We start from the raw sequence: 24,312 nt of genomic DNA, 5'->3' as shown, positions 1-24,312 counted from the left end.
CCAGCCTCTCTGTGGGAAGCTCACATCTAGCTGTTACTCAAACTCCAGGGGGTCTGATGCCCTCTTCTGGCCTCCTCAGGCACCTGAACACATGTGTGCATACATGTGCACACAAAATAAAATGAATATTTAATATAAATGAACAAAAAATTTAAAATAACATGCAAATCTTAAAGTTTACCCGGGAAGATAAACTAGTATGTTCTGAAAAGTTCTGTAAAAGAAAAGTAATGTTGTAGGCTTAGCCTTCCAGATATCAAAATAGAATCATATTGATTTGTACAGAACTGCATAGATCCATGACAACACAGGCTCCTAGAAATAGCATCACACAGATGTAAGAGTTCAGTCAGGGACACAAGCAGAACATCAAATGGATGAGGCAAGATGGTTTATATGACTAACAGCTTTGGGATAACCTGCTAAACCTTTGGAAAAAGCAAGATTACACACACACCTCAGATGAAGGGCTAAAATTATGTGTGTGGGGGCACATTATTTAAATATAGAAATCCAGACTGTTACAGTGTTTGAGTATTGCCATCTCAGGCCTTAAGAAGCAAGACTCTCGGGGCTGGTGTGATGAGCCAGGGGCAAAGTGTGTTGTACAAGCCTGGAGACCCAAATACACCCCAGAAGCCATGTAGAGCCATTAAGTTGTCCTCTGACCTCCACATGAGTGCTGTGGTAGGCATCCCCCCTCAACACACACACACACACACACACACACACACACACACACACACACACAGAGAGACAGACAGACAGACAGACAGACAGAGAGACAGAGACAGACAGAGATAGACAGACAGACAGACAGACAGAGAGACAGAGAAATTAAAAAGAAGATGCTTCCAAAGGCAGAAGCTGTCACAAAGAGTAGAAGCTCTACATCTAACAACAGGAAACATTAAACTCTAACTACAAACCCTGATGGGTAAATGACAAAGTGTAAAAACAAAACTCTCTGCAGCATTTATGGCGGCAGCAAACGGGTACACTGGTGAACAGCTAAAGGCTCTCCAAGACAGTCACCCACTCTCCAAGTTCTATCCTGCCCCTGTCAGTCATGGCTAGCAGATGGCAGATTCAGTCTGCAGTCAGATCCCCTGGTTCCATGGGTAGGGGGTGGTGCATCATGGTTTATTTTGCTGCTTTGGGCAAGTTATCTAATCTCTCTCTGCTTCAGCTACCGGGCCTGTAAAATGGAGGCGTAGGTATGGTGACAACACTTGGAGACACCAATGCCCACCCTCGGTGAGAACTAAATTAAATCCCTGGGGCTGATTCAGGCCAGGGGCTGCAGACTTATCTAACTGGGGTCTCCTCCTGACTCCACCTCCCTCCCCAGCTGAGCTTTTAAAATGTCTCCATCTTCATTCCTGCCCACCGCACTCCTCCTGCCCTCCCCCCTTCCCTCCCCTCCCCTCCTTCCCTCCCCCACTTCTTGCCGCTCCTACCATCTCGGCCAGCTTGAGGATGGCGGGACACAGGGTGTTGACAATGCTTTCATACCACGGGTCTGCTCGACCTAGGAAGGAAGCCAGCTCTCCCAGCTCAGGCTTTCTGGATGCTTCTGGATCCTGGGGATGTAGGGAATAAGGGGATAGACACACCCGTCAGGTCCTCCCCTCCCAGCCTGGGTGCCCCAGATACCAGAGCCTGGTGCTGTGTGACTGTGGTCAAGTCATTTAACCTCTTGGGCTCAGCTTCTCTCCTGTGTGAAGACACATTAGTGTCCTGTATCATAAACTCCAGTGAAGTGGAAGGGGGTTCGTCGAGGGTCACTTGTCTGTGACACTGAAAAAAACGCTGTTGACCTTTAAAGGGCAGAGGTAAGTATTGCTTGGCTCTTGTATGAGGTAGGGATGAGTGTGGCTTCATCTCCCCCCCCCCCCATCTCCCCTCAACATCAATGAAATCTGGTCGTCTGCCTCAAACTTTCTCTTCTGTGGAGGGAGAGAGGGAGGGAGGGGAAGTCTCCCATGAGCTGAAAGCAAAGAATTTCAGCTAACACGCACTGTGGCGATTTTCTAGAGAGACAGTATTCCCGTCTCTAAAACATACGTCAAGCGAAGATGTTAAAACAACAAACGGACCGTGCTTGCTCAGGGCAGAACAGGCATGGCCTCGAGTTTTAGCAGCATCTGCGCTTGTGCGGGCCTTGTCTCTCAACTCTGCATCTAAACAAAGCAGCTCTGAAAAACAGCTTAGAGTCTCATTTACCGGAGGAAATTCTCTAGGATAAGTAAAACCGCTTGGATTTTTTCTTCTTACTTTTTAAACGTTGTGTAACTGTTTGCTTTGGGTTTAAAACTGCACCCTTTGAGCAAGACAGCAACATCAGGAATATATGCACAGTTAAGGCAGGGTGACGCTCTTGAGAAGCCTGAACCCAAGCTTGGGTGCGCGACACCCTTTTCCTTAGTCGCTGTCTCTCTCCCAAAGCATGTGCTTTCTCATCTCTACTTAGTAAACTCAACAACCCTGTTTCACCCTGGCTCATCTATGGTGTAGTCAAGGTCTGGTTTTACTGACTGGAGGTCCCCGAGAGGGAAATACCTCAGTTTATTGATCTGTGCTGATAATTCCATTACAAAGACAAGAGGGAGCCCAACAGAGGGGAAGGTGCCGTGGCAAGACCTGTGTCTTGGTTTCTGACCAGGAAGACCCCTCCAAGTGTCTCTCAGCTCCACATTCTGAGGTAATGGTTCTGGTCCCTGAGCCAGGGAGCCAGGCTGCCAGTGGGTCCCCACCCCTGCCCCCTCTCTTGACTGATGAGACCTCTGCTCCCGACCCCTCCAATCCTTTTCCATGGTCCCCTTGGCCTCGACCCTCCCCGTCCAGTCACCTGAAGCGCCAACACAGGGATGTAGTAGAGCTGCAGACTGAGCCTAGGAGTGAGGCAGAACTTCTTGCTTTCCCGTTTCCTGGCAACAGGCAGCAAGGTAGGATGGGTAAGAGCTCCGGGTTGCGCGTTGGCATCAAATAGTCTCGGCTTTGCCACTTATCATGTATTGACTTTGGGCAATTCATATTATCTTTCTGAGCCTCTGTTTACCCATTTATGAAATGGGAACAGTTGTCATTTCCTGTCAAGCTGATGACTGGGCACTGGGGATACTCTGCAGTGTTCTCCCTTACCCTCCCTGGCCTTTCCTCTGTCCCGGTAATACCTGTTTGGATCTTTTACCAGCTCATTCCAGACCCACCCACACTCCTGACAACCCCAGTCCCTCCTCAGGGCCTTACCTGAGTCTATAGTAAGCCTGGGCCAAGCGTCCCAGCATCCTATCGTCTCCGAGTACGAGCACACGGGCCGTATGCACCCTGGAGACTCCGGGCAGCAGTTCCCCGTCCCCACTGGGCCTGCCAGTCCTCCGGTGCAACCCTGGGGGCCCGTCCCAGCTGCCAGGCATGGAGAAGTCGGGGGGCCACACACGCTTCTTGATGCCTCCCCTGCGCTGCAGTGCGGCATGCTCCATCTCGGAGCTGCTGGGGTCGGGGAGCTCATCACTCCCCAAAGGAAGGTCCCGTTCAATACCGCTGTCAGTGGACACCCGGGCCAAGTCCCAGTCTGGCCGAAATCCTTGTAGATCCAAGGCCTCCAAGTCAGCACTGAGGTGCATCTGGGAGCGTGGACGAAGGAAGAGCACCAGTTCCTTCCCTGAGACAGGAGAACAGGGGAGCATCAGGATGGTAAGGACACCTGATGTGGACAGGACAGCTCCCCAGAAATCTGGGACCCCTGTTTCTCAAACACTGTCCATCTGAACAGAAGCCCCACAGGACCCTCCACAAAGGGCAACGGTCCTGTGGTCAACAATGGTCCAGAGTTCTATGCACTTTTCCCATTAAGGCCAATCAGTAAAAGTATTTCTCCTCTTTTTGAGACGGGGGTCTCTCTCTATGTAGCCCCAGTAGTCCTGGAACTCACCATGCAGACCAAAATGGACTCTAACTCACAGAAATCTGCCTGCCATTTCCTCCTGAGTACAGGGATTAAAGGCTGTGCACTACCACACCCAGCCAATCAGTAAACGTATTAAAAGCTCTGGAGCCCCCAGCACTAAAGAAATCAGTTTAACCCAGCACCTCTAGCATTTAGCTCACTCTGGAGCCCTCCCAACCTCCCACTTCCTGAAGCTTCCCTTGGGACACAAATACCACCAGTATCTGATCACCAGTATCTGACCACTAGTATCTGACCACCAGCACCAGGCAAGACTTGCAGGTTTTCCTAACCTCCTCTTCTAGGTCCAGAGAGAGAATGTACTGATCGTGACCCAGCATGCAACAGGAAGGTGTCAAGACCCAGTACTGCAGACTAATACTTTCTACCACAACTGGTGTCCTTGTCCTCACTCTCTAGAAGAGCCAGAAGATTGGGACAGGACACAAGAGCAGAGGGAAATGTCTGCTCTGGAAGGCCCCGTCAGGCCTGGATATCACAATGGGTTCTGCTTGCCTCCCTTATGGGGACATTGATGGCGTTAGCATGGGTATGAGACCAATGGCTAATGTGCTGGACTATTCCAACCTGGAGAAGATATGGTCTTTGTCCAGACGTGTGGAACAGCTTAGAGAACAAAACTGGAACACAGGCAGGAGCCCAGACACGTGAACACACACGGACACACGCCACTGTTCTCAGTCATTTCTATAGGGACTTGGGGGCTCAGGCACGTACAGAGCTGCTCCTGGTCAGTCCACAGATGGAAGGTGATGCAGGGGCTGGGCAGAGGGATGCTTAGCAGTCGGTCTTGGAGCAGGTCACCTGAAGAAAGGAGCAGGCTGTGGGGATTGTGGGGAGGAGAGTTGTAGACAAAAGTCCAGGGAGACTGAGGGGATGGAGTTAACACAGGGCTATCCTGCCCACTTTGTCCAGCCTGGGTTACCAAGTTCAGGCCTCAGTGTGCTTGGTGCACTGGCCTCTGCTGTGGTCTCCTGCCCATTTCCCTGGCATCTTGTAACTGTTATGGCTAAAGAAGCTACGTTTTATGCTAGGCGTCCATCTTGGTACCCACCAGCCATTTGTCTCTGACTCTAGTCCCTGGAAGATAAGTTCCCAGTAACCTTGACTCAGTGACTCCCTCACCTAAAAATGTACAGCCATGACTATCTGATACTTGTTATGATATGACTAACTGCTTTTTTTTTTTTTGCTTCAGGAACTTGCTGGCACAGATACCCAAAGATTGTTTTGAGTTGCCTTGGTCACTTAACTTGGCAGAACAGAATAGTTTTTACTTGCTTACATGGATATGAAAGGTCTTCATGTGGTTTACTCCTTTAAAAATCCTCCCCCATCCCTCTTTCATGGCAATGTCAAATTTGGCTCAGAGATCGTTTGTCCTGCTAGCAGTTAATCAATAACACTTATAATTATAACTGAATTGAGTCTATGGTCTTTGCCTAGGGGGTCACAAACTCTATAACAGTAACTACTGTGGGTGCAGTCAGTGACCATATGTTCTGACACACCCAGGCTGACACATTCCCTGGGTGCTTTGAGTGACAGCGCAACAGGACACACACAGGAATCATCCTACCACAGCCAGGACACACACATTCTGGGTTGTTGAAGCCCACTCATGGAACTTACTCCCGTGTATGTGGGGGGTGGCATTGCTTTATCAACATTCAAATAGAAAGGGGGTGTGTGGAACACCCTGAGGGACAAACAATGCCAACACCTAGTACTTGCCATTCTGTGGTGGTGTTCTAGGGATCCAATCTATTGATTACTATGCCAGAACAAGATTTGAACCCTGGCTCTGCCACTCACTAGCTGAGTGACAGGCTGCAGACATTTTAATCTCTTTCTAAATCAGTTTCTAAATCTCCTCTGTAAAATGGGGACAATGATCATTTCTACTTCTTAACTTTACAAATTATTTGATTTGGCATGTCATAGACTTAAATCACGTTAAATATTTAGAGTAGCTAATGGGATAAAGCGGGGGCACTTTGCAGGTGTGGGCTATCATGATCCTATTAACCACTTGCTTAGCCCCAGGGCCTGCCAACTCTCTAAGCTCTTCTCTAGGTCTCCAGGATCCTGGGAATCCATGGTGTCTGCTCCTTCTGAAATCTCATTCTGTGTAGCCTAGCTCTTCTGCGCCCCCTGCAGTCGGTGGTCCCTTGGCAAGTCCCCACCGCCTCGCTTACCCACACAGCGCTTTCTTGTGGCCGCAGGCCCTAGCAGCGAGCAGTAAATCTCCTCCAGTCTCTCCAGGTGTCCCAGCCGGCTGGGGCTGTCCTCCCTAGCCACCTGCTCTATGGCAGCTACTACAGCATGGAAATAGTGTTCCAGGATGCGACGGGAGCTGGCCTACAAGGAGGGACATCAGAGCCTGAGTCCTATTCACTGCCCTATCCACAAACCCACCTATCGTACTCCTATGTCAAATTTGGCAGGACCACCAACAGTCCAGCATGGCACCTCCCTTAGACTCCTAGGGGCCTGGGCAGAAGCTGCCTGGTGAAGGATTGGAGATTCCATATCCAGAGCCTGGGTTTCTGCCAGGCTATGGCTGTGGCCCCCTGTTACCTGTGGGTAGGCAGTGGGGTTCCTCTCTGGCTTTCATACCCTATAATGGGGAGGTAGCTATGAAGAATCCACCAAAATAAAGGATTCAAGCTATGGGGTTCCGACTGGACAATTCCAGAAGGAAAACAAGAGCAATGCTCCCATGCAGTTTGAATGGGCAGAGCCAGGTTTGAATAATGAGCTGAGGGAAAAACAAATCGCTCATATCCTCCCCACTTCCTGAATCAGGGCCAGCAGGGGACAACTGAACCCTCCCTCTGGGTGCCTGGTTCCACCTGCTGCAACAGTTCTAAGCCTGGTCAAGCTTCTCCGTCTTCAGCCCGCATCCAATCCAGTCTTACCCAGCTTTCCTTGCTACCCACAGAAAGTCATCCCTAATGGCACCAGTCCGAGGTGGAGTAAGTGCTGGGAACAGCTCGAATGCCCCACCACAGGAGTTAATTTTTGAGCACTGGCTAAATGTAACAGCAAATGCATACCGTGTAGCCATTAGAAGTACATGTTTCTCAAGGAATATGCTTGCACAGGCCATGTTTCCAAAGTTGTGGGAAAATACACGTTATACGAAGCAGTTGCAGAGTTTGGTAGCCCCGTGTGTTAAAAAGGAGTCAGGGTTGGGGGCCAGAAGACAAGGGGTCAAATTTTAGCTCAGTCTCCTTGTTTCTGTGTGAGCATGAGTAGATGACCACCTTCTCTGTGTGTTAGTTTTTCCCATCTATAAAAATGTAACTGCATTTCATAATGCTGTGGGAGAACTTCAAAATGTGATCAGGTTTAGCACAGTGTCTCAAACAGTCGATAAACTGGCTACCAAATCTTCAATGTCATCATTATTAAGGAAATATACCAAATGTTCATTTCTGTTATTTCTAAGTAGAGAGATTGTGAGTGATTTCTATCTTTGTCTTCAAGGGACTTATCTGTATCTTTCATATTTCCTTTAATAAACATGTATGAATTGCTGATTTGTGGGGGAAAGGGTGAAGTGGACCAGAAGCAGGAAGAGTACAGGAGTGCCTATGATGAATGTCCAGGGTGGGGTGTTAATTACCTGCAGCTTCCTGTTCAGAGCACCTGTGTGGCAGGCATCCCCCAGAGCTGCCTGCAGGGTGTGGGTGACCACATGGCGCATGCAAGCCTCAGGTGTCTGCTGCTCCTGGGCCGCCTCAATCTCCAGCAGCAGGGCACTGCACACGGAGGCAGAGACCAGCTCAGGGTCCACAAACAGGAACACTCTGGGGGGTGAGAGTGGAACGGAGGTACTGGGTGGATACCCCCAAAAGCTTGGATGGACAACCCAATAATATAACGCCTTTGATAACAAAAGCAGTTTCCAGTGGTTAATTCCCTTACAAAGAGAAGCTTCAGATTCAAAAACCTCTAAGTGGGGCCACAATCAGGAGAAGCGGGGACTGAAGCAGGCGGGAGTCTCAGGGCCTTTTCAGAGGGGCAGCTGGAGTCCCCTCAAGCACATGGTCCCATGTGGAGGAGCAGGTTAAGTCCTTCATCTAGGGACGTTCCATCCTGAGGCCTGCTTTCTGGGGAGACCTTCCTGGGGAGCATCCTGGCCCAGTGCTCAACACCCTCTGGGGAGACCTTCAACCTCTCCTTCTGGTACTGGAGCTCTGGACCCACATAAACCTCATCTTTGCTCATTACCCCAATCACACCAGAAAACTGACTCACCCACACTTTCCTTCTTCAGGAAACCATGCCATGCTCTCCCCTCCAGTACTGAGTCCCCCATGCCCTTTCCCTCAGCACCCTTCCCAAGCATAGCTCTCAAGTCTCCAACCTGTAGGGTGCCACTCAGCTAAACTCACAAACTTGCCTGCAGAAGGGAGAGGCACTTACCCTCCCACCCCCTACCAGCTGTCTTCTGAACAGGAGCAAGGGCCACGCTTCCATCTTATCTAAGGGTTTTGAGAATTCCTTGAGGCAACAGGGTTCAGTCCCTACAGCTACCTCTGGCTGCCTGGCTTGATTGGATGTGGCTTCTTGGTGGCACAGAACAGGATACAGGGAGGCACAAGAAGGGAACAGAGGCGTCGCCCTGGGCCAGGTGCTTCTTCTGCACAGGAGCAGGGTCACTCTACACCCAGCCAAAGAAGAAAGGCCCAGAAACCGATACAGCTGCCACCCTTGACCTGGAAGTGCATGTCACTGTTGGGCCAGTGTGGAAGCTCTGTTGAGAGTTACTCTTCACCTGGCCTCCTTGTTTGTTCTCCTGCCAGGGAACAGTTGCCAGGTACCCAGCCCTTGGAGGGAGCTGAAGGTAGCAGCCACTCCCAGGCCTCTTACCTCTCCTGGTAAGGGTACAGTTCACTCATCAGGTTCTGCTCCGCAATGACAGTTCTTTGGAACAGGGTACCTGCAAATCAGATCACATCAGTGAGCCAGCCTCTGGGTCTCTGACGCCAATTCTCCTGGAAGGAGCCGAGGGTTTTGAGCTCTCTAGCATCCTGGAGAAAACAGCCTGGTATTGGGTGGTCCTGCATTGCCACACGGGAGGCCAGGATGCCCAGCAGCTCTCACCTGGGACGGCTGCCTCTGTTTTCAGCCTTATGGCACAGTCCAAAGCGACCGTAGAGTAGGGGGCAGGCAGGGTCAGCAGCCTGGTGCAGAAGGTGTAAGCTCTATGGTAGAGATCTTCCGTGATGCCTGTGGCCTGCTGAGAGGGAGGGGGGTTGGCGCTCTAGGTCTGGAAGGGTCTGGGGTGGGGTGGGTTAGAGCAGGTGCGAAAGAAGGAAGGTTGGGACGGACAGCTAGACTGGCTTCATGTTCTCCACATCCTCTGGTTACAATCTCTCCTCCCAGCATCTGTGAGACCTCCCTACAACACCTTAGCAAGACAGAAATTCACCCTACACTCTCAGCACGTCAGTTCTCTCCCAGCCTTAATGCTGGAGCTATGTGGTGTATTTCTGAGCATCTCCGGGTTTGGAAACTTGGAGCTACTTCCTAAGTCTCCATACCTCCATGAATCTCACAGGCATGAGGTACCCTACAATGCCCAGACGCTTCATTTCCTCCCCTCCCCCTCTTCCTCAGTGTGCTTGACTCCTTTGTCCCAGCCCCATCCTCATCCCAGATGCTGTAGTGACGCTCCCCACACCCCACCACCAGTTCCTCTAGCCAGGGGTGTAAACCACTGCTTTCCTATGTCTCATCTCCATGTAGAGACCGCCAGTCATAAGAAGTCAATAGTTCTGGTCCATGTTTAGAATGATGTACATTTAGAGTTCACCGAAGAGTCACAGACAAGCAGCAGGCCCCTTCCTTCCCTAGCTTGTCTCAGAACTCCGAGTTGGAAAAAGGAGGCAGTTTTAAGCCCCAGGATATTTGTTAGATAGGGCTTTGCATCCTGGACCGATAGGATTGGGCATTGGGAATGGGATTGTGCTGGAGGAGTGTAAAGATGGTAATTCTACAGGGAGAGAGGGCAGGGATTTCTCAAAATCAGGGACTTAAAATTTTCTGTTATGTGCCAAAATGCCACACCAGCCATTTTTGTCTTTTGTCTTGAGTCCTATTCTGTAGAATTGGGTATTAAAAGTGGTTTTATGCCAGGCAGTGGTGGCACATGCCTTTAATACCAGCACTTGGGAGGCCGAGGCAAGTGAATATCTGTGAGTTCAAAGCCAGCCTGGTCTACAAAGTAAGTTCCAGGACAGCCAGGGCTGTTTACACAGAGAAACTATATTTCAAAACAAACAAACAAGAAAGAATTTTGTTTTCTCTGGTTTCTTGAAGTTGTTGTTACAGAGTGAGGGTCTTGTTACTCACAATGATGACACACGAATGGACAACCCAAGGACCCACACACTGTCAAAGACTCTATTTATTCTCCACACTGTCTCGACTACCCCATTGCCTGTCCAATTTCACCTCTGGGTAGAAAGGAAAGTACAAAGTGTATGGAAAGGCACCAGGCTTGCCCTAGCAGAGATTTGGTGTCAACAAGGAAGATAGGACAGGGCCCTATGACTTGACGTTCCTGTCATGTGGGTGCTGGGAACTGAATCTGGATCCTCTGGAAGAGCAGCAAGTGCTCTTAGCCACCGAATCATCTCTCCCAACCTCAGTCACTCATGCTTGATCCCAGAATAAGTTATCTCTTAAGCCCTTTGAGAATTGTGATATTTTCTCCCCTAGCCTCGTGTGAGTCACCTTGACCCCAACCCCATCTCACCTTAGTGAGCACGTACATTAGAGTGAGCAACAAGGGAATGATGACATGCCGCACATCCTCGCTCTCTGCCTGGAAAACAGGAGATCCTGGCATCATGCTGGGCTGGGTGCTCCAGGGACCACCACGTCCTAGCTACAGAGGGCAGGTTAGGCTGGGGGTGCCGGGGAATTAGGTGGAAGGCAGTAATAGAGTATGCCAAAGGGAGTGGCCTGCGGGGGCGAGGGGAAAGGAGAACAGGGTAGGGAGTAGCAAGGATGTGGAAGCCCTCTGTGAGGGGCGGGCAGATGGAGGAATCCTCTCCCGAGGCAGGTAGGATGGGGAAGCCACATAGACCCCACACGGGAGCCAAAGCTAATTGACAAGCAAGGCCACATCTTGGAGCGGTGTTTCCCAAGCAGCAGCATCATGCAGGACATGGACAATTTTGAGTAGGACAAGGGTAAGCCTCCGTGGTGGCACACATATGTGCAGAATATATACATCTTTTATTTCTGCTATGGCTATGTTACAGACTTTCTTTTTGAAATATGCTAACTCAAGTAACAATGGGAGTGGATGGGTAGAAAACAGTGCTGAGATAGGAGAAGTCCATGAAGAAGACGTGCCCGGTAAAAACCAAGCATATGGCCCGCAAACAACACAAGTTTTCGGGCACAGAGCTGCACAGGTGGTCCCCAACCTGATGGGGCTCCTCTCTTCACTCCACCCCTGCTGCCTTCCTCAAGCTTGAGCACCAACCTTCTCCAGCTCTCTGAGGAGAATTCGGACCAGCACGGAGCTCTTTCCTGGATCTCGCTCTACCTTCTTGTGCAGAGACCATCTCCACATACCTGGGCCAGGAGAAAGGGGGCCCCATCATGGCTGGGTGGGTCAGGATCTCAGAAGCTATTGCCCTGAGCCCCGGGTCTTAGAGTGCAGTTGGCCAGCTACATCTGACCCTGTAGTCAGAGCTGACCCCAGGTACACATGGTGAGCTCCTCCCATGACATTTTCTAGACAGTGAGTGACCACGAACAAGGTCAAGGAAGTGACAGGTGGTGTGTGTGTGTGTGTGTGTGTGTGTGTGTGTGTGTGTGTAGCAGTGTAGCATATCTGCAGGCCCAGAGCCCCAGCCACCTTCTGAATGTTTCCAGGTCCGAGAGGAGAGTTGTGTTTGGAAGTGGAAGTAGGGAAGGTGACCAGGGAAGAAGGTGGCAGAGACCCATTACTGCCCGCAGTATGGCAGTCCAGTCCCCTCTTACCCAAGACTTCACTTTTTGTGCTTTCAGTTACCCACCACCCACTATGGTCTCAACATATTTACTATAGGAGAGTTGGAGCAGGAAGCAGAGAAGCTTTGGGTAGATTTTCAAATTTTCAATAAAAAGACAGCTAGGCTGGAGACCCCTCACCTGAGAACTCCAGGCTGGAGACTCCTCACCTGAGAACTCTAGACTGGAAACCCCTCACCTGAGAACTCTAGACTGGAAACCCCTCACCTGAGAACTCCAGACTGGAAACCCCTCACCTGAGAACTCCAGGCTGGAAACTCCTCACCTGAGAACTCCAGACTGGAAACCCCTCACCTGAGAACTCCAGGCTGGAGATGCCTCACCTGAGAACTCTATGCTGGAAACCCCTCACCTGAGAACTTCAGGCTGGAGACCCCTCACCTAAGAACTCCAAGCTAGCCCCTTCCTGGAATGCCTGGGGCAGAGCTGGCAGGATAGGACTTGGGGTCAGGGTTGGGTTGCTCCCTGCTCCAGCTCTTACCGCGATTTCTCTGGAAGGCTGGGGCTGGGGTGTTGAGCTCTCGAAGCACAGCCTGTACGCTTCTCTGGAAGTCCAGCTCCACATCTGAAAGTGGGGGAACCTGGAGGTCAGGAGCTGTGGTGTTCACCCCATCTGTCCTCCCTGCTGCCCCCACCCCAATCCTCAGGAGACGAGTCTTAGCTCTCCTATAATCCTGAAGAGGAGCCCATGGTAATCCATCAATGAGATGACAGCCAGCACAATGCTCTGAGATGGAAGATAGTATTTCTATCAGTGTTTCTGTGTTCTTTGTAAAACCATCATTTGGAAAAGTGTGGATGTATGATAGTCCAGTTCCCGCTTACCCAAGACTTCACTTTTTGTGGTTTCAATTACCCACCACCAACTATGAGTCTTAACATATTAAATGGAAATTCTAGAAATAAATAATGGATGAGTTTTAAATGGTTTGTTACTCAGAGGAACGTGGTAAATCTCATGCCAGCCTCTTCTGTTAGTCATTAGTAATCATAACAATTACCAGCTAAACTATCTTAGTATAGCAGTGTTTGTGTTCTAATAACTTTTAAAAACATTGGTGTATAAGCTGGGTGGTGGTGGTACGAACCTTTAATCCTAGTACTTGGGAGACAGAGGCAGGTGGATATCTGTGAGTTTGAGGCCAGCCTGGGCTACAGAGCTAGTCCCAGGATAGCTAAGGCTACACAGAGAAACCCTGTCTCAACTCACCCCCCCACACACACACAATTTTTGGTGTGTGTGTGGGCATATGCATGTGTATGTGTGTATATTCAGGTATGTGCATCCATACACGTGTGTATGGAGGCCAGATAAGGATGCGGAGTGTCTCGCTTTATCATTCCTACCTTATTCCTGTGACTTACCCAGGATTCCCCTGAAGTGTTGTTGGAGATAGAGTCCCAACAAATGACAACATCCAAAATCTAGATTCCCTTGAAACGATGACCTGCCAGTCTCCAAGCCCAGATTCTCTCATGTTCCCCTACACTAGTCAGATAAGACAGGTTAAGAATTGGAATTAGGGGTTGGGGACGTAGCTCAGTGGTAGAGTGCTTGCCTAGCAAGCGCAAGGCCCTGGGTTTGGTCCTCAGCTCCGGAAAAAAAAAATTGAAATTAATACTTTCCTCAATTTGTAACTTTATTTTATGATTGTGGGTATGCATACAGGTGTCTATGTGTGCTGGGTGTGAGTGTAGGCACATGTATGCATTGGTGTGTTGTGGAATATTATTTTAATTAGGCAAAGATATGTTACATTTGTTATGCTGTGGAATATTTAACTCTGAAAAGATGGTTACTTTTGTTTATGCTGCATTTGTTTCATATGTAAAGATGTGTTGCATTTGTTTCAGCTTGCCTGCCTAAGGCACCTGATTGGTCTAATAAAGAGTTGATTAATCCCAGCGCTCGGGAGGCAGAGGCAGGCAGATCTTTGTGAGTTCGAGGCCAGCCTGGTCTATAGAGTGAGATCCAGGAAAGGTGCAAAGCTGGCCACCAACCAGCTTCCAAATCATGACACAAAGACTTCTTATTAGTTTGAATGCTGGGCCTTAGCTTAGCTCTTTTCTTGCTACCTCTTATAATCTTATAACTTAACCTGTTTCTCTTCATCTACATTTTGCCTCGGAGCTTTTTACTTTTTCTTTATATCTTTCCTGCTGTCTCTGTGTCTGGCTGGCTGATGGCTGCCCGGCTTCTTGCCCCGGGTATCTTCTTCTCTGCCCCTTCTCTCATTTTTCCTTTCTCCTAAGCCTCCTATTTATTCTCTCTGCCTGCAGCCCCGCCTATCCTTTTTCCTGCCTAGCTATTGGCCTTTCAACTCTTTATTTATTTTTATTTTTATTTTTTGATTTTTCGAGACAGGGTTTCTCTGTGTAACAGCCCTGGCTGTCTTGGAACTTCTTTGTAGACCAGGCTGGCTTCAAACTCTCAGAGCTCTACCTATCTCTGCCTCCCCAGTGCTGGGATTAAAGAGGTGTACCACCACACCTGGCTCAGATCAAGACTTTTGATCCCTAGATAGATAGGGTCTACATCCCTGTTCAGCATGGAAAAATTATAGAAGATGGATTTGGGGGGAGGGCATCTACGATTCTTAAGTAACCCTTATGATTGAGAGAAAATGAGGCAGAGTAGAGAGACAGAAAATGATGGGGAAGTGAGCAAGGAACCAGCCCTCGCCCCGAAGTCTCCTTGGAGCCAAGAAACAAGAATTCCATCAAGAGTATATGCTGAAAGGCGTCCCCACAGACCGCCATTCCTCCCTCTACAGACACTTCCGGTTAAACCAGCAATGACCCAGGATTACGACCTGTGTGTATTTGATCTTCTGTGAGCCTTACTTCCTTCCCCAGTAGGAGTCTGAGAACCTCAAACAAGACTATTAACTTTGTCAAAAGGTGATGATTCCTAATCCCTATGATCCTATTGGTTGTAATCCCTCAGGAGCTCCTCAGGACCCCACTAGACCCATGGGCGCACTTAAGTTCCTTAGTCACCATTTAAGGATAATAGCTTCAAAGCCACCTACATCCTGTAGTTGACAATTGTCAAGACAGTGGAGTGGGGCTGTTTTGGAGTTCACACCCATGCTCTTGGGGGGTGTCTTGTCTTTCTTTCTAAGCACCTCTTTTTTTGTAAATCTCTATAAAATATCTTTATTAAATCCTAACTCTGCCTTTAAGAAAGAAAGAAAGAAACAAAGAAAGAAAGAAACAAAGAAAGAAAGAAAGAAAGAAGCATCATATAAATACTGTCCTTGGTAGTGACAGCAACATCGTCGATTTACACTGTCCCAGGTGGTGCTAATGACGCTGTGTCACACTCCCCTAAGCCTTTCTCTTCTGGCCTCAGCCTTGGCCTCTGTCCTGACTCTGGCTTGTCCATCCCACTTTCATCAAGAAACCCGGTAAATCAGAGAGAATCCCTGGCCTTCTGACCCTCCTCTGGCAAGAACCCCGCTAGGTCAGGAAGTTCCCAGCTACTGAGTCCCCACTCGGATGTCCTTCTGGATTCTCAGTTAAGCCTGCGTTCACTCTGCTGCCAGACCTGAATAAAGACTTCTTTGCCATTTTGACAAACGTCAGCATAAGCATTTTTTTCCTTAATAAGGATATGTTGATAAGGCAGGAGAATGAAGAGGAGGAATATGCAAATGATTTAGCAAAGGGAGGAAGCCTGGAGACTGTGTTTCACTGCCCCTCACTGCTGGGACTTTAAGTGATGCTGCCCAGGTGACTGTGCCACCAAACCTGCCAAGCTCTGTGCTTGCTTCACAGCTGTTCCCAAGAGAGACATTCTTTGATGGCTAATTTCAGCTCCTGATTCCGCCACCAATACTACACTGTGGAACTGTTCTCTGGATTCCTCTCAGCCTAACACACACACACACACACACACTATCCCCCAGCAAGCCAGCCCTCACAGTCAGACTCTCTGCCGACTCCCTGTCCCACAGGTGTTTCCTTGAGCAAATCCTTACACATCTCGGTGTTTGCTTCTTGGAGGAGCCAGACGAGGATGGTAATGATGGGAAACACTGTCCACAAGGACAGATTTCCCTTGCAGTAAACTTCAGCCAAGGGTGTTTTTATACACAAGTAATTTGTCTTCTCTAGTCGCCAGACAACGCAAACCACATACCTCAGGGCTTCCCTTTTTGACTTGGCTGCCAAGAAACTCCCAGCTGAATTAGAGTCCAGTCCCAAACATCATGTCAAGGGGCTGGGGCCTCTCTTCTTGCTTCCTCTCTGTTGCCTCAGCTTTGTGTTTTGTCATATCTTAATTGTCTCGGGGTCCTTTAGAAGGATGGGGCTACATATGTAAACATCAGCAGATGGCATATCAAGTTGAACCATTGAGGCCAAGCTATGCTCTGCCCTGCTGGTCAGCAGGCAGCCCCCCTCCGGGGCTCTGAGGTGGACACATGTAAAGTCCAGAGGATAATTACCCTCTCTGAAGCCCCCACTTCCCCCCAATTCTCACTTGTTCCTGTGAGACAGTGGCCACAGCCAAGGCCTACTTCCCAGCTCCCCCCAGCCTGAAGATAACAGCCAAGTCTACCCATCTGGACACCCCACTCAGCAGGGCCATGTCTCTCAAACTTTGCCAGGAAGTCACTTAGCCTGGCATGAAGATTGGTCCAACCTGACCTCCCAAGTAAACATCTCTACCTTTCCTGAAGACTTAATGAAGTAATGCAAGGTGAATTATTCGTAAATTAATTGGTATTTTGTCTTTGTTCCTCCCTTCCTCTCCCTCCTTTATGCCTTTCATCTTTTTTTTTTTTTTCTCTTTTTGGTTTTGGTTTTTTGAGACAAGGTCTCTCTGTGTAGCTTTGCACCTTTCCTGGAACTCGCTTTGTAGACCAGGCTGGCCTCGAACTCACAGAGATCCACCTGGCTCTGCCTCCCAAGTGCTGGGATTAAGGGCGTGCACCACCACTGCCCTGCACCTTGCCCTTCTTTATCTTTGTTTCTTTTCCTGTTCTTCCTTCCTCCTTCCCTCCCTCCTTCCACTTCTTTCCATAGCTCCCTTCTGATTTCCCTCACTTGAACTTTTCTTCCTTTTTATCCCCTTCTCTTCCCCTCACTCCTTTCTTCCCTTCTTTCCTTTCTAATCGTCCTCTTGATGTGACCTACATAAAGATTTGAACCAGTGACAGTTCTGATCTGTCTCCCTGTCTCTGTCTCTCTCTTTCCCTCTTTCTTAGTCTCTCTGTCTCTGTCTCTGTCTATCTCTTTCTCTCTTATATTTCAGAGAAAAACTAGAGAAGCGGCCAGTAGGCCCTGGAGACCATCTCAAACACGTGCCGTTTTGGAAAGCCTTCAAAGCTTGAACAGCCTCAGTCTTTGGTCCACAGCTAGCTTGCTCACGTGGTCTGCTCAGGCTTGTGTAGTATCTTCTGAAAACTGAATTAGTTGCTGATGTTTGTGAACAAAACAGGAAGTTGGTATAAGTTTGTGTTCCTTGCATCCCTTGCAAGTCCGAAAGTCCGTTGACCCTGGAAGTGAGTCTTTCTGATATGGGATGATGGGCAGAGGCTGGGATGCAGCTGACCCAGGGCCTGGCACAGCTTCTCTGCTTTCCCCAACCCGTCTCTTCTGCCTTCACTGGTTTCCATTCTCTGACTGACCACAAAGACCCCAGTTATCTAACTGAGCTGAGCTGGGTTGTCCAAAGAAAAAGAGAGAGAGAGAGAGAGAGAGAGAGAGAGAGAGAGAGAGAGAGAGAGTATTCTCAGTTCAGAGAGGCTAGACTCCTCAAGACCACGAGAGAAAAGGGGTTATGGGTCACAGGGAAAAGGGCACCTGAGCACAAAGTGCTGTATCTTTGGATGCCATACATAAACCTCCTGAATCAACTTTGGTCAGAGCACAGGAATAGCCCCCAAAATAGCCTCCATCTCTCTTAAGGACACCCAAGCCTGGCCAGCTGGTTCTGGAGGCCCCAGCCAAACAGACAGAAGATCGCAGCCTCCTCTCAGGCCTTGTAAACCCAGCTCCAAAGAGGAAGAACATGCCCTAAGCGATGACACTAGAATTCTTTGTACCGATCTTGGTATTGCTGAATATTACAGTTAGGCTTTATTAACACTTTGTGACAATGCTAAATGGTCATCAAATCAAGATAGACAGGAAGACTACATTTCCCAGACTCCCTTGCTGTTGGTCAACAAATCTGGACCAATGTAATATGATAGAAGTGAAGCCTATCATTTGCAGGGATAATAGAATTTCCTGCACTGTACCCAGGCTGTTCTCACTCAGCAGTGACCTTAAAGGTTGCGTGTTGGAGATGATGGTTCCACAAGGTTGAATCCTCTGACCTCAGAAGACTGCTTAGAGCCCAGACTGGACTGTGATTAAGTGTGAAATGAGTATTGTTGTGCTATTCTGATACTTGGGGCCATTTGTTATAGCAGCTAGCATCCCTTGACTGACTCATAGATACAAAGAGCATTTCCCAGCATGTAATGCATGTGATTCTGAACAAGAGTCCTGTGAGGTTGGCAGGTAAATCTGTTTTAAACATTACAGGTCTTGTAGGGCCCTGGCCCCCCGTTTTGGGTAACTGTTGCCTTGCTTGCTGACCTTGACCTTGATATCCTCCCTATGCTAATTCCCTGTGAGATTCCACCCTCCTGAATGCTTAAGGGAAGGTCCTTGTCTGTGTATCCTGCACATTGGGAGTTAATTGCTTAGATGCAAGATTGTAAAACCTTGGAAGTGAACTTCTGCCCTCTGGAGTTCTCCCATTGCGGTAAGCCTGTATTTAAGACCTCCTCCCTCCTTCAATAAATGGCATTCCACATTCAAAAAAAAAAGGAAAGAAAGAAATTGAAGACAGTGATGTTCTAAAACAGGAAGTGGTGTGATGGTGTTGTGGGCCTATGAGGATGCTAGACTAAAGTCTATCAAACTGTGCAAACAGAAAAATTATACTATGTGAATTACCTGTCAATAAAGATCTTATTTTAAAAAAGAATCTAAAAAATGATAATAATAAAATTTTTAAAAAAAAGATTACAGGTCTTGCCCTATTTTGCCTCTCTAACTGCCAAATGAGACCCTAAGAAAGCCAGAGAGATGGCTAAGTGATTAAGATTAAGCGCTCTGCTGACTGTTCTTTCCAAATACCAAGGTTCAATTCCTAGCACCCACGCGGTGGCTCACAACCGTCTGTAACTCCAGTTCCTGGAGATCAAACATCCTCTTCTGGTCCCTGTGGACACCATACACTCAAGAGGTAAGCAGATATACATTCAGGAAAAAAACATGCACACACATAAAGTAAAAACTTCTAAAAGCTAAAAAAAAATCATCTAACTTGGAGAGGGACCCCAGGGCCTCCCTTCTCATTTTATTGGGTGGGTGATGAGGCCTGCAGGGGGAGAATATTTATTCAAGGCTACAGAGATGTTAGAAATAGAACCACCTGGTCAAATGTTCTCTTTGAAAGTTGCAATCTTTGAACTAAGCCAGACTCGGGAAGACAGACATTACAGAATCTAGATCTAAATGTGTGTGTGAGATGCGGGGAGAGAGAGTGTGTAAGAAGGGAATTGTGAAAGGGAAGGAAGAGCTCTAACAGGAGTGAGGGACACATATGAACACATATGAACACATATGAACACATATGAACACATATGAACACATACGATATGGGAGCAGCAGGAGAAACGAAGAACTTGGTAATAAGTCTTAGTAGGTTTGTTTTGTGGGGTTTTTTGTTGTTGTTGTTTTTTGTTTTGTTTGTTTGTTTGTTTTTCGAAACAGGGTTTCTCTGTGTAGCCCTGGCTATCCTGCAACTTGCTCTGTAGACTTCGCCTCAAACTCACAAAGATCCGCCTGCCTCTGCCTCCCAAGTGCTGGGATTAAGGGTGTGTGCGCCACCACCGCCTGGCAGCAGTTCTTACTATTCACTGTCCAACAACGTGTAAGCAGTTGAGCAAGCTCCTAAGTGTGCGTTTGTTCCTCTCTCAAGATGTCCTCACACTCAAGGTGTCGTAGCCCCTGGCTAGACAGATGGTCCTTCGAGGCCTAGAAACATGCTCACCGACAGCATTGGCTTGCCTCTCTGAGCTGTCAGGCTTTCTGGACATGCCCTCCCCCAACCCCACACACTGACCTGAGCTCTCCATGGAGCCTGTCCCCGAGTGGGGAGGATGTGGTTGTCTCAGACAGCGGAGTGGAAAGTAGAATGGTGGTTTCTACACAGAGATTGTTCTGCAAAAGAAGAGGCAGCTTGTTAGTGTGCGTGGTGGGAAAGTGCAAAAAGCATATCCAGGCTACAGCACGCCTGCCAGCTGCAGCTCACAACTCCAGGGAGTAAGCATGGGGCGGCTCCGGGAGCTTTCTAAACAGCAAACGGGAGCAGGAAGAGGGCAGAAGGAAGCCAGAGCTCAAGTAAGAAGCATTAAGCAACAAGGTTTCTGTTTTCTCCATTCTTCTACAACCAGACTGGCATGACGCCAGCCCAGCAGCCAGACGTGCACATTGAAGGCTCTTGGAAAGAGGTTAAAAGTTGGGGGTGGAGGCATCTGAGAGATGGCTCAGGAGTTAAAACATGTACTGCTCTTTCACAGGACCCGAGTTCAGTTCCTAGCATCCTTATTGGACTGCTCACACCCACCTGTAAAAAGTCAGACTCCAGGGGATCTCATACCCTCTTCTGGCCTCCGTGGGCACCTGCCCTCACAGGCATGCACACAACCACACACATACACACAATTAAAAACAAAACCTCTAAGGAGAGAAAGAGCCCTCTGTTGCTTGTCTGGGCTGCAGAAAGGAGCTCTTTAAACTGGAGAGATGGGGCACTCCCTTTCTCTCTTCCAATTTCTGCTGTAGCCCCGGGCCCCCCTGCAACAGTGAAGCACAATGGTGAAGGAGGTGGTGGCTGCCCAGGTGCAAAAGTCAGAGGAGTGGAAGGAGGAAGTGCTCCTCTCTCACTAGAGGCGTTTTCCTCCCAAGGGCTGGAGAGAAATCCCTGCTACCTTTTCTCTCTGTCAGATGAGCAACAACAAATAACAAGACCAATAATAGTAAAATGGCAGACCTCCAGATACAATAGTAACTACATTAAATGTAAATGGTCTAAACCCACCAAGAAAAGATCATCAGGATGGATATCAAGAAGGAAGGGCTAGGGGTTGCTTGTTTGTTCTGAAATAGGATTTCACTATATAGCTCTGGCTAGCCTCAAACTAATTATGAATTCCAGGCTGATCTCAAACTTGCAGCAATCCTCCTGCCTCTGCCTCCCAAATGCAGTGATTGGTAGAGTGCACCACCATGCCCAGCTTGGGTAATATAAAGGTAAGTGGAGTTAATTCTATGCAGTTTACAATAAATTTGCTTCAGATACATTGATTTAAATAAGCTAGAAGCTGCCAGGGGTGGTGGGGTGGTGGTGGTGGTGGGGTGGGGTGCACACCTTTATTCCCAGCACTCGGGAGGCAGAGCCAGGTGGATCTCTGTGAGTTCAAGGCCAGCCTTGTCAACAGAGCAAGATCTAGGACAGGAACCAAAACTACACAGAGAAACCCTGTCTTGAAAAACCCAAAATTAATTAATTAATTAATTAAAAAATTTTAGAAAGAAAGAAAGAAAAAGAAAAGAAACTATATATCTTATGCACATATATGGAAAACCCCTCAAACACGTATTAGCAATATATAGGTAACATATAGACACAATAGCTTGACGGATTTACCCCAGGCATGAAATACTAATCCAATATTTGAAAACCAGTCGGTGTAATCTACTATGGTAAAGACTAAAAATGCAAAAAGAAGTCACATGATCCTGTCAGTTGCGGCAGTAAGAGCATTTGACAATTTCAGTTGTCATGCATGACATTAGGAGCTGGGGACTTTATTAATCTGATAAAGGACATCCGTCGGCAGCTCCACGGCATGGAAGCGACGGTGTCCATCTGCTGCCAGCAGTGCTCTTCTACTTGACATTAGAAATCCTTGCCAGTGCCATATGGAGGAAAACAGGCACACGCACCCGACTGCTGCATTGTCCAAGGGACTGCTGAGCTAGAACCAGTCCAAGTATCCATACTGGAAGACGGAATAAAACTGCAGATAATAACAGAACTCTATCTGCAGACATTATACTTATTTAAAGTAATTGATATCATACAGATCATTACAAGTTTAGAAAACTCTAAAACAAGCAGTAGGAATTCACACACACACACACACACACACACACACACACACACACACAAGTGCACACTTCCGGTAAGCAATTCGTCTCAACCAGTAAAGGTGATTGTTGCCAAAACAGCCCTGAATTTAGTTCCCAAGATCGACATGGTGGAAGGAAAAATTTGATTCCTGCAGGTTGTCCTCTGGTCTCCACACACATGCACCATGCAGACATAAGCACACCCACACAAACATTCAAATAAAGGTAATAAAAACTTTAAGAACATCTCTCATAATTAGTAAATAAATTAAGTAGAGGCACAAGAAACAACGTATAAGGTCAACACAAACCTCCAGATATATCTTTACACACTAAGACCAAGTATATGGAACCCCTAATTTAAAACGTATGATCATTTAAAATAGCATTGAAATAAACAAAGAAAAAATTGCCAAGGTGTAAATCTAACACAACATGCTGAACCTGTAAGAAAAGAATTATAAAATATGCCAGGTAGTGGTGCACACCTTTAATCCCAACACTCAGGAGGCAGAGGCAGGTGGATCTCTGTGAGTTCAAGGCAAACCTGGTCTACAGAGCGAGTTCCAGGACAGCTAAGGGTTCACAGAGAAACCTTGTCTCAAAAAATCAATCAATCAATAAATAATAAATTATAATGCTAATAAAATAAGACCTCTACATCAATACAGAGGCACATTAGGCTCACAGTTTGTAGATCTGTTAAGATGTGAGTCTCTCAAGCTGAGTAGTAGGCAGATAAGTCCTAACAAAAAAAGTCAGCAGGATTTTGTGTAGCTATCTACAAGTAGAAGCTGAGATTTGTAGGGACCAGCAAAAATATTGGGGTAGCCAAATAATATGGGGAAAGAATGTTGTTGGAGAGGGTGCATATCTAAAGAATGATTACAAAGACTTTAGGGGAAGGCCAGACATGTAGATCACAGTATTTCAAATGTCCTCAGCTTTTCTTATATTTATGTGTTGTTATCTTCTTTTACATTTTTATTAATTCTTTTCTTTTACTTCTTGAGTACTAGTGGGGGTGTGTGTGAACGCATGGGCTCATGTTTGCCACCATGTGCATGTGGAGATCAGGGAACAACTTGCCACAGTGGATTCTCTCCTTCAATCAGTGGGTCCCAGGGATCAAGCTCAGGCAGGCCACAAAGCTTGGTGGCAAGTCCCTTTATCCTCTGAGCCATCTTGACAGCCCTTGTGTGTTATCTTTTAATGACTCACACTAAACTATGAGACAGAGAGAGAGAGAGAGAGAGAGAGAGAGAGAGAGAGAGAGAGAGAGAGAATGAGAGATGGAAGAGAGGAAAGAAAAGAGAAATCAAGGTGGATAGATGATTGCTGTTTAATATGTTTTCATTCTTTCTTCCTTTTTTTTTTCGTTTTGGTGTTTCGAGATAGTGTTTCTCTATGTAACTCCAGTTTTATCTGATTTCTTATTATTGCGTGTGTTTGACTTTTTTTTTCCCCATGCAATGTACAAGAGCTGACATATACTCATAAGTTATAAAGCATGAAATGCGTGCCTATGAGCCCTCCACTTAACTTTAGGACATGGGCATTTCATTTCACTGCCTAACATCAGAAAGAAACCAACAAACCTCTTCAAAATCTGCATGCCTGGACTATCAAGACAGCTCAGTGGGAATGGTGTTTGGAATGAGAACGGCCCCCATAGGCTCAGACATTTGAACACTTGGTCCCCAGCTGGTGGCACTGTTTGGGGAGGTTTAGGAGGAGCTGCCTTGCTGGAGGAAGAACATCCTTGGGGTGAGCTTGGAGTGTTTATAGACTCACCCTGCTTCCAGTTCATTCTCTCTGCTCCATGGTTGTGGTGGAGGATGTGAGCTTCCTGGTCCTGCTGCCATGCTTCTTCACCAGGACAGACTCTTGTCCCTCGGGAACCTTAAGCCAAAATAAACTCTCTCTTCCCTACTTTGCTTCTGGCCATGGTGCTTATCAGAGCAACAGAAAAGTCACCAACATGGTAGGTAAAGGTGCTCGCCAGCAAACCTGCCGACCCAAGTTTGATCCCCAGAACCCACATGGTGAAAAAAGAAAACTGACACCCATAACTTTACAAGAGACACCAAGAC

The 24,312-nt window shown here is 47.8% G+C and overlaps 1 protein-coding gene across 1 annotated transcript in view; it reads right to left on the bottom strand.

Annotated features, from left to right (window-relative positions):
• Positions 1-24,312, bottom strand: part of Pik3r6 (phosphoinositide-3-kinase regulatory subunit 6) — a 48,172-nt gene that overhangs the window by 15,299 nt on the left and 8,561 nt on the right. Inside the window, exons 2-13 of the mRNA XM_036197148.1 lie at positions 20,148-20,245; positions 12,498-12,581; positions 11,484-11,575; positions 10,746-10,814; positions 9,089-9,224; positions 8,855-8,924; positions 7,605-7,788; positions 6,172-6,334; positions 4,691-4,777; positions 3,253-3,667; positions 2,852-2,930; positions 1,461-1,583 (exon numbers count right to left, since the gene is read on the bottom strand). Of these exons, the coding sequence (XP_036053041.1) occupies positions 1,461-1,583; positions 2,852-2,930; positions 3,253-3,667; positions 4,691-4,777; positions 6,172-6,334; positions 7,605-7,788; positions 8,855-8,924; positions 9,089-9,224; positions 10,746-10,814; positions 11,484-11,575; positions 12,498-12,581; positions 20,148-20,160 (1,515 nt within the window). The 5' untranslated portion in view covers positions 20,161-20,245. The remainder of the gene's footprint in view (positions 1-1,460; positions 1,584-2,851; positions 2,931-3,252; positions 3,668-4,690; positions 4,778-6,171; positions 6,335-7,604; positions 7,789-8,854; positions 8,925-9,088; positions 9,225-10,745; positions 10,815-11,483; positions 11,576-12,497; positions 12,582-20,147; positions 20,246-24,312) is intronic.

Source organism: Onychomys torridus, chromosome 8 (genome assembly GCF_903995425.1).
Source record: "Onychomys torridus chromosome 8, mOncTor1.1, whole genome shotgun sequence".
Classification (NCBI taxonomy): Eukaryota; Metazoa; Chordata; class Mammalia; order Rodentia; family Cricetidae; genus Onychomys; species Onychomys torridus.
Note: the sequence above shows the minus strand (reverse complement) of the source record. Positions and strands in the feature narration are given on the sequence as shown.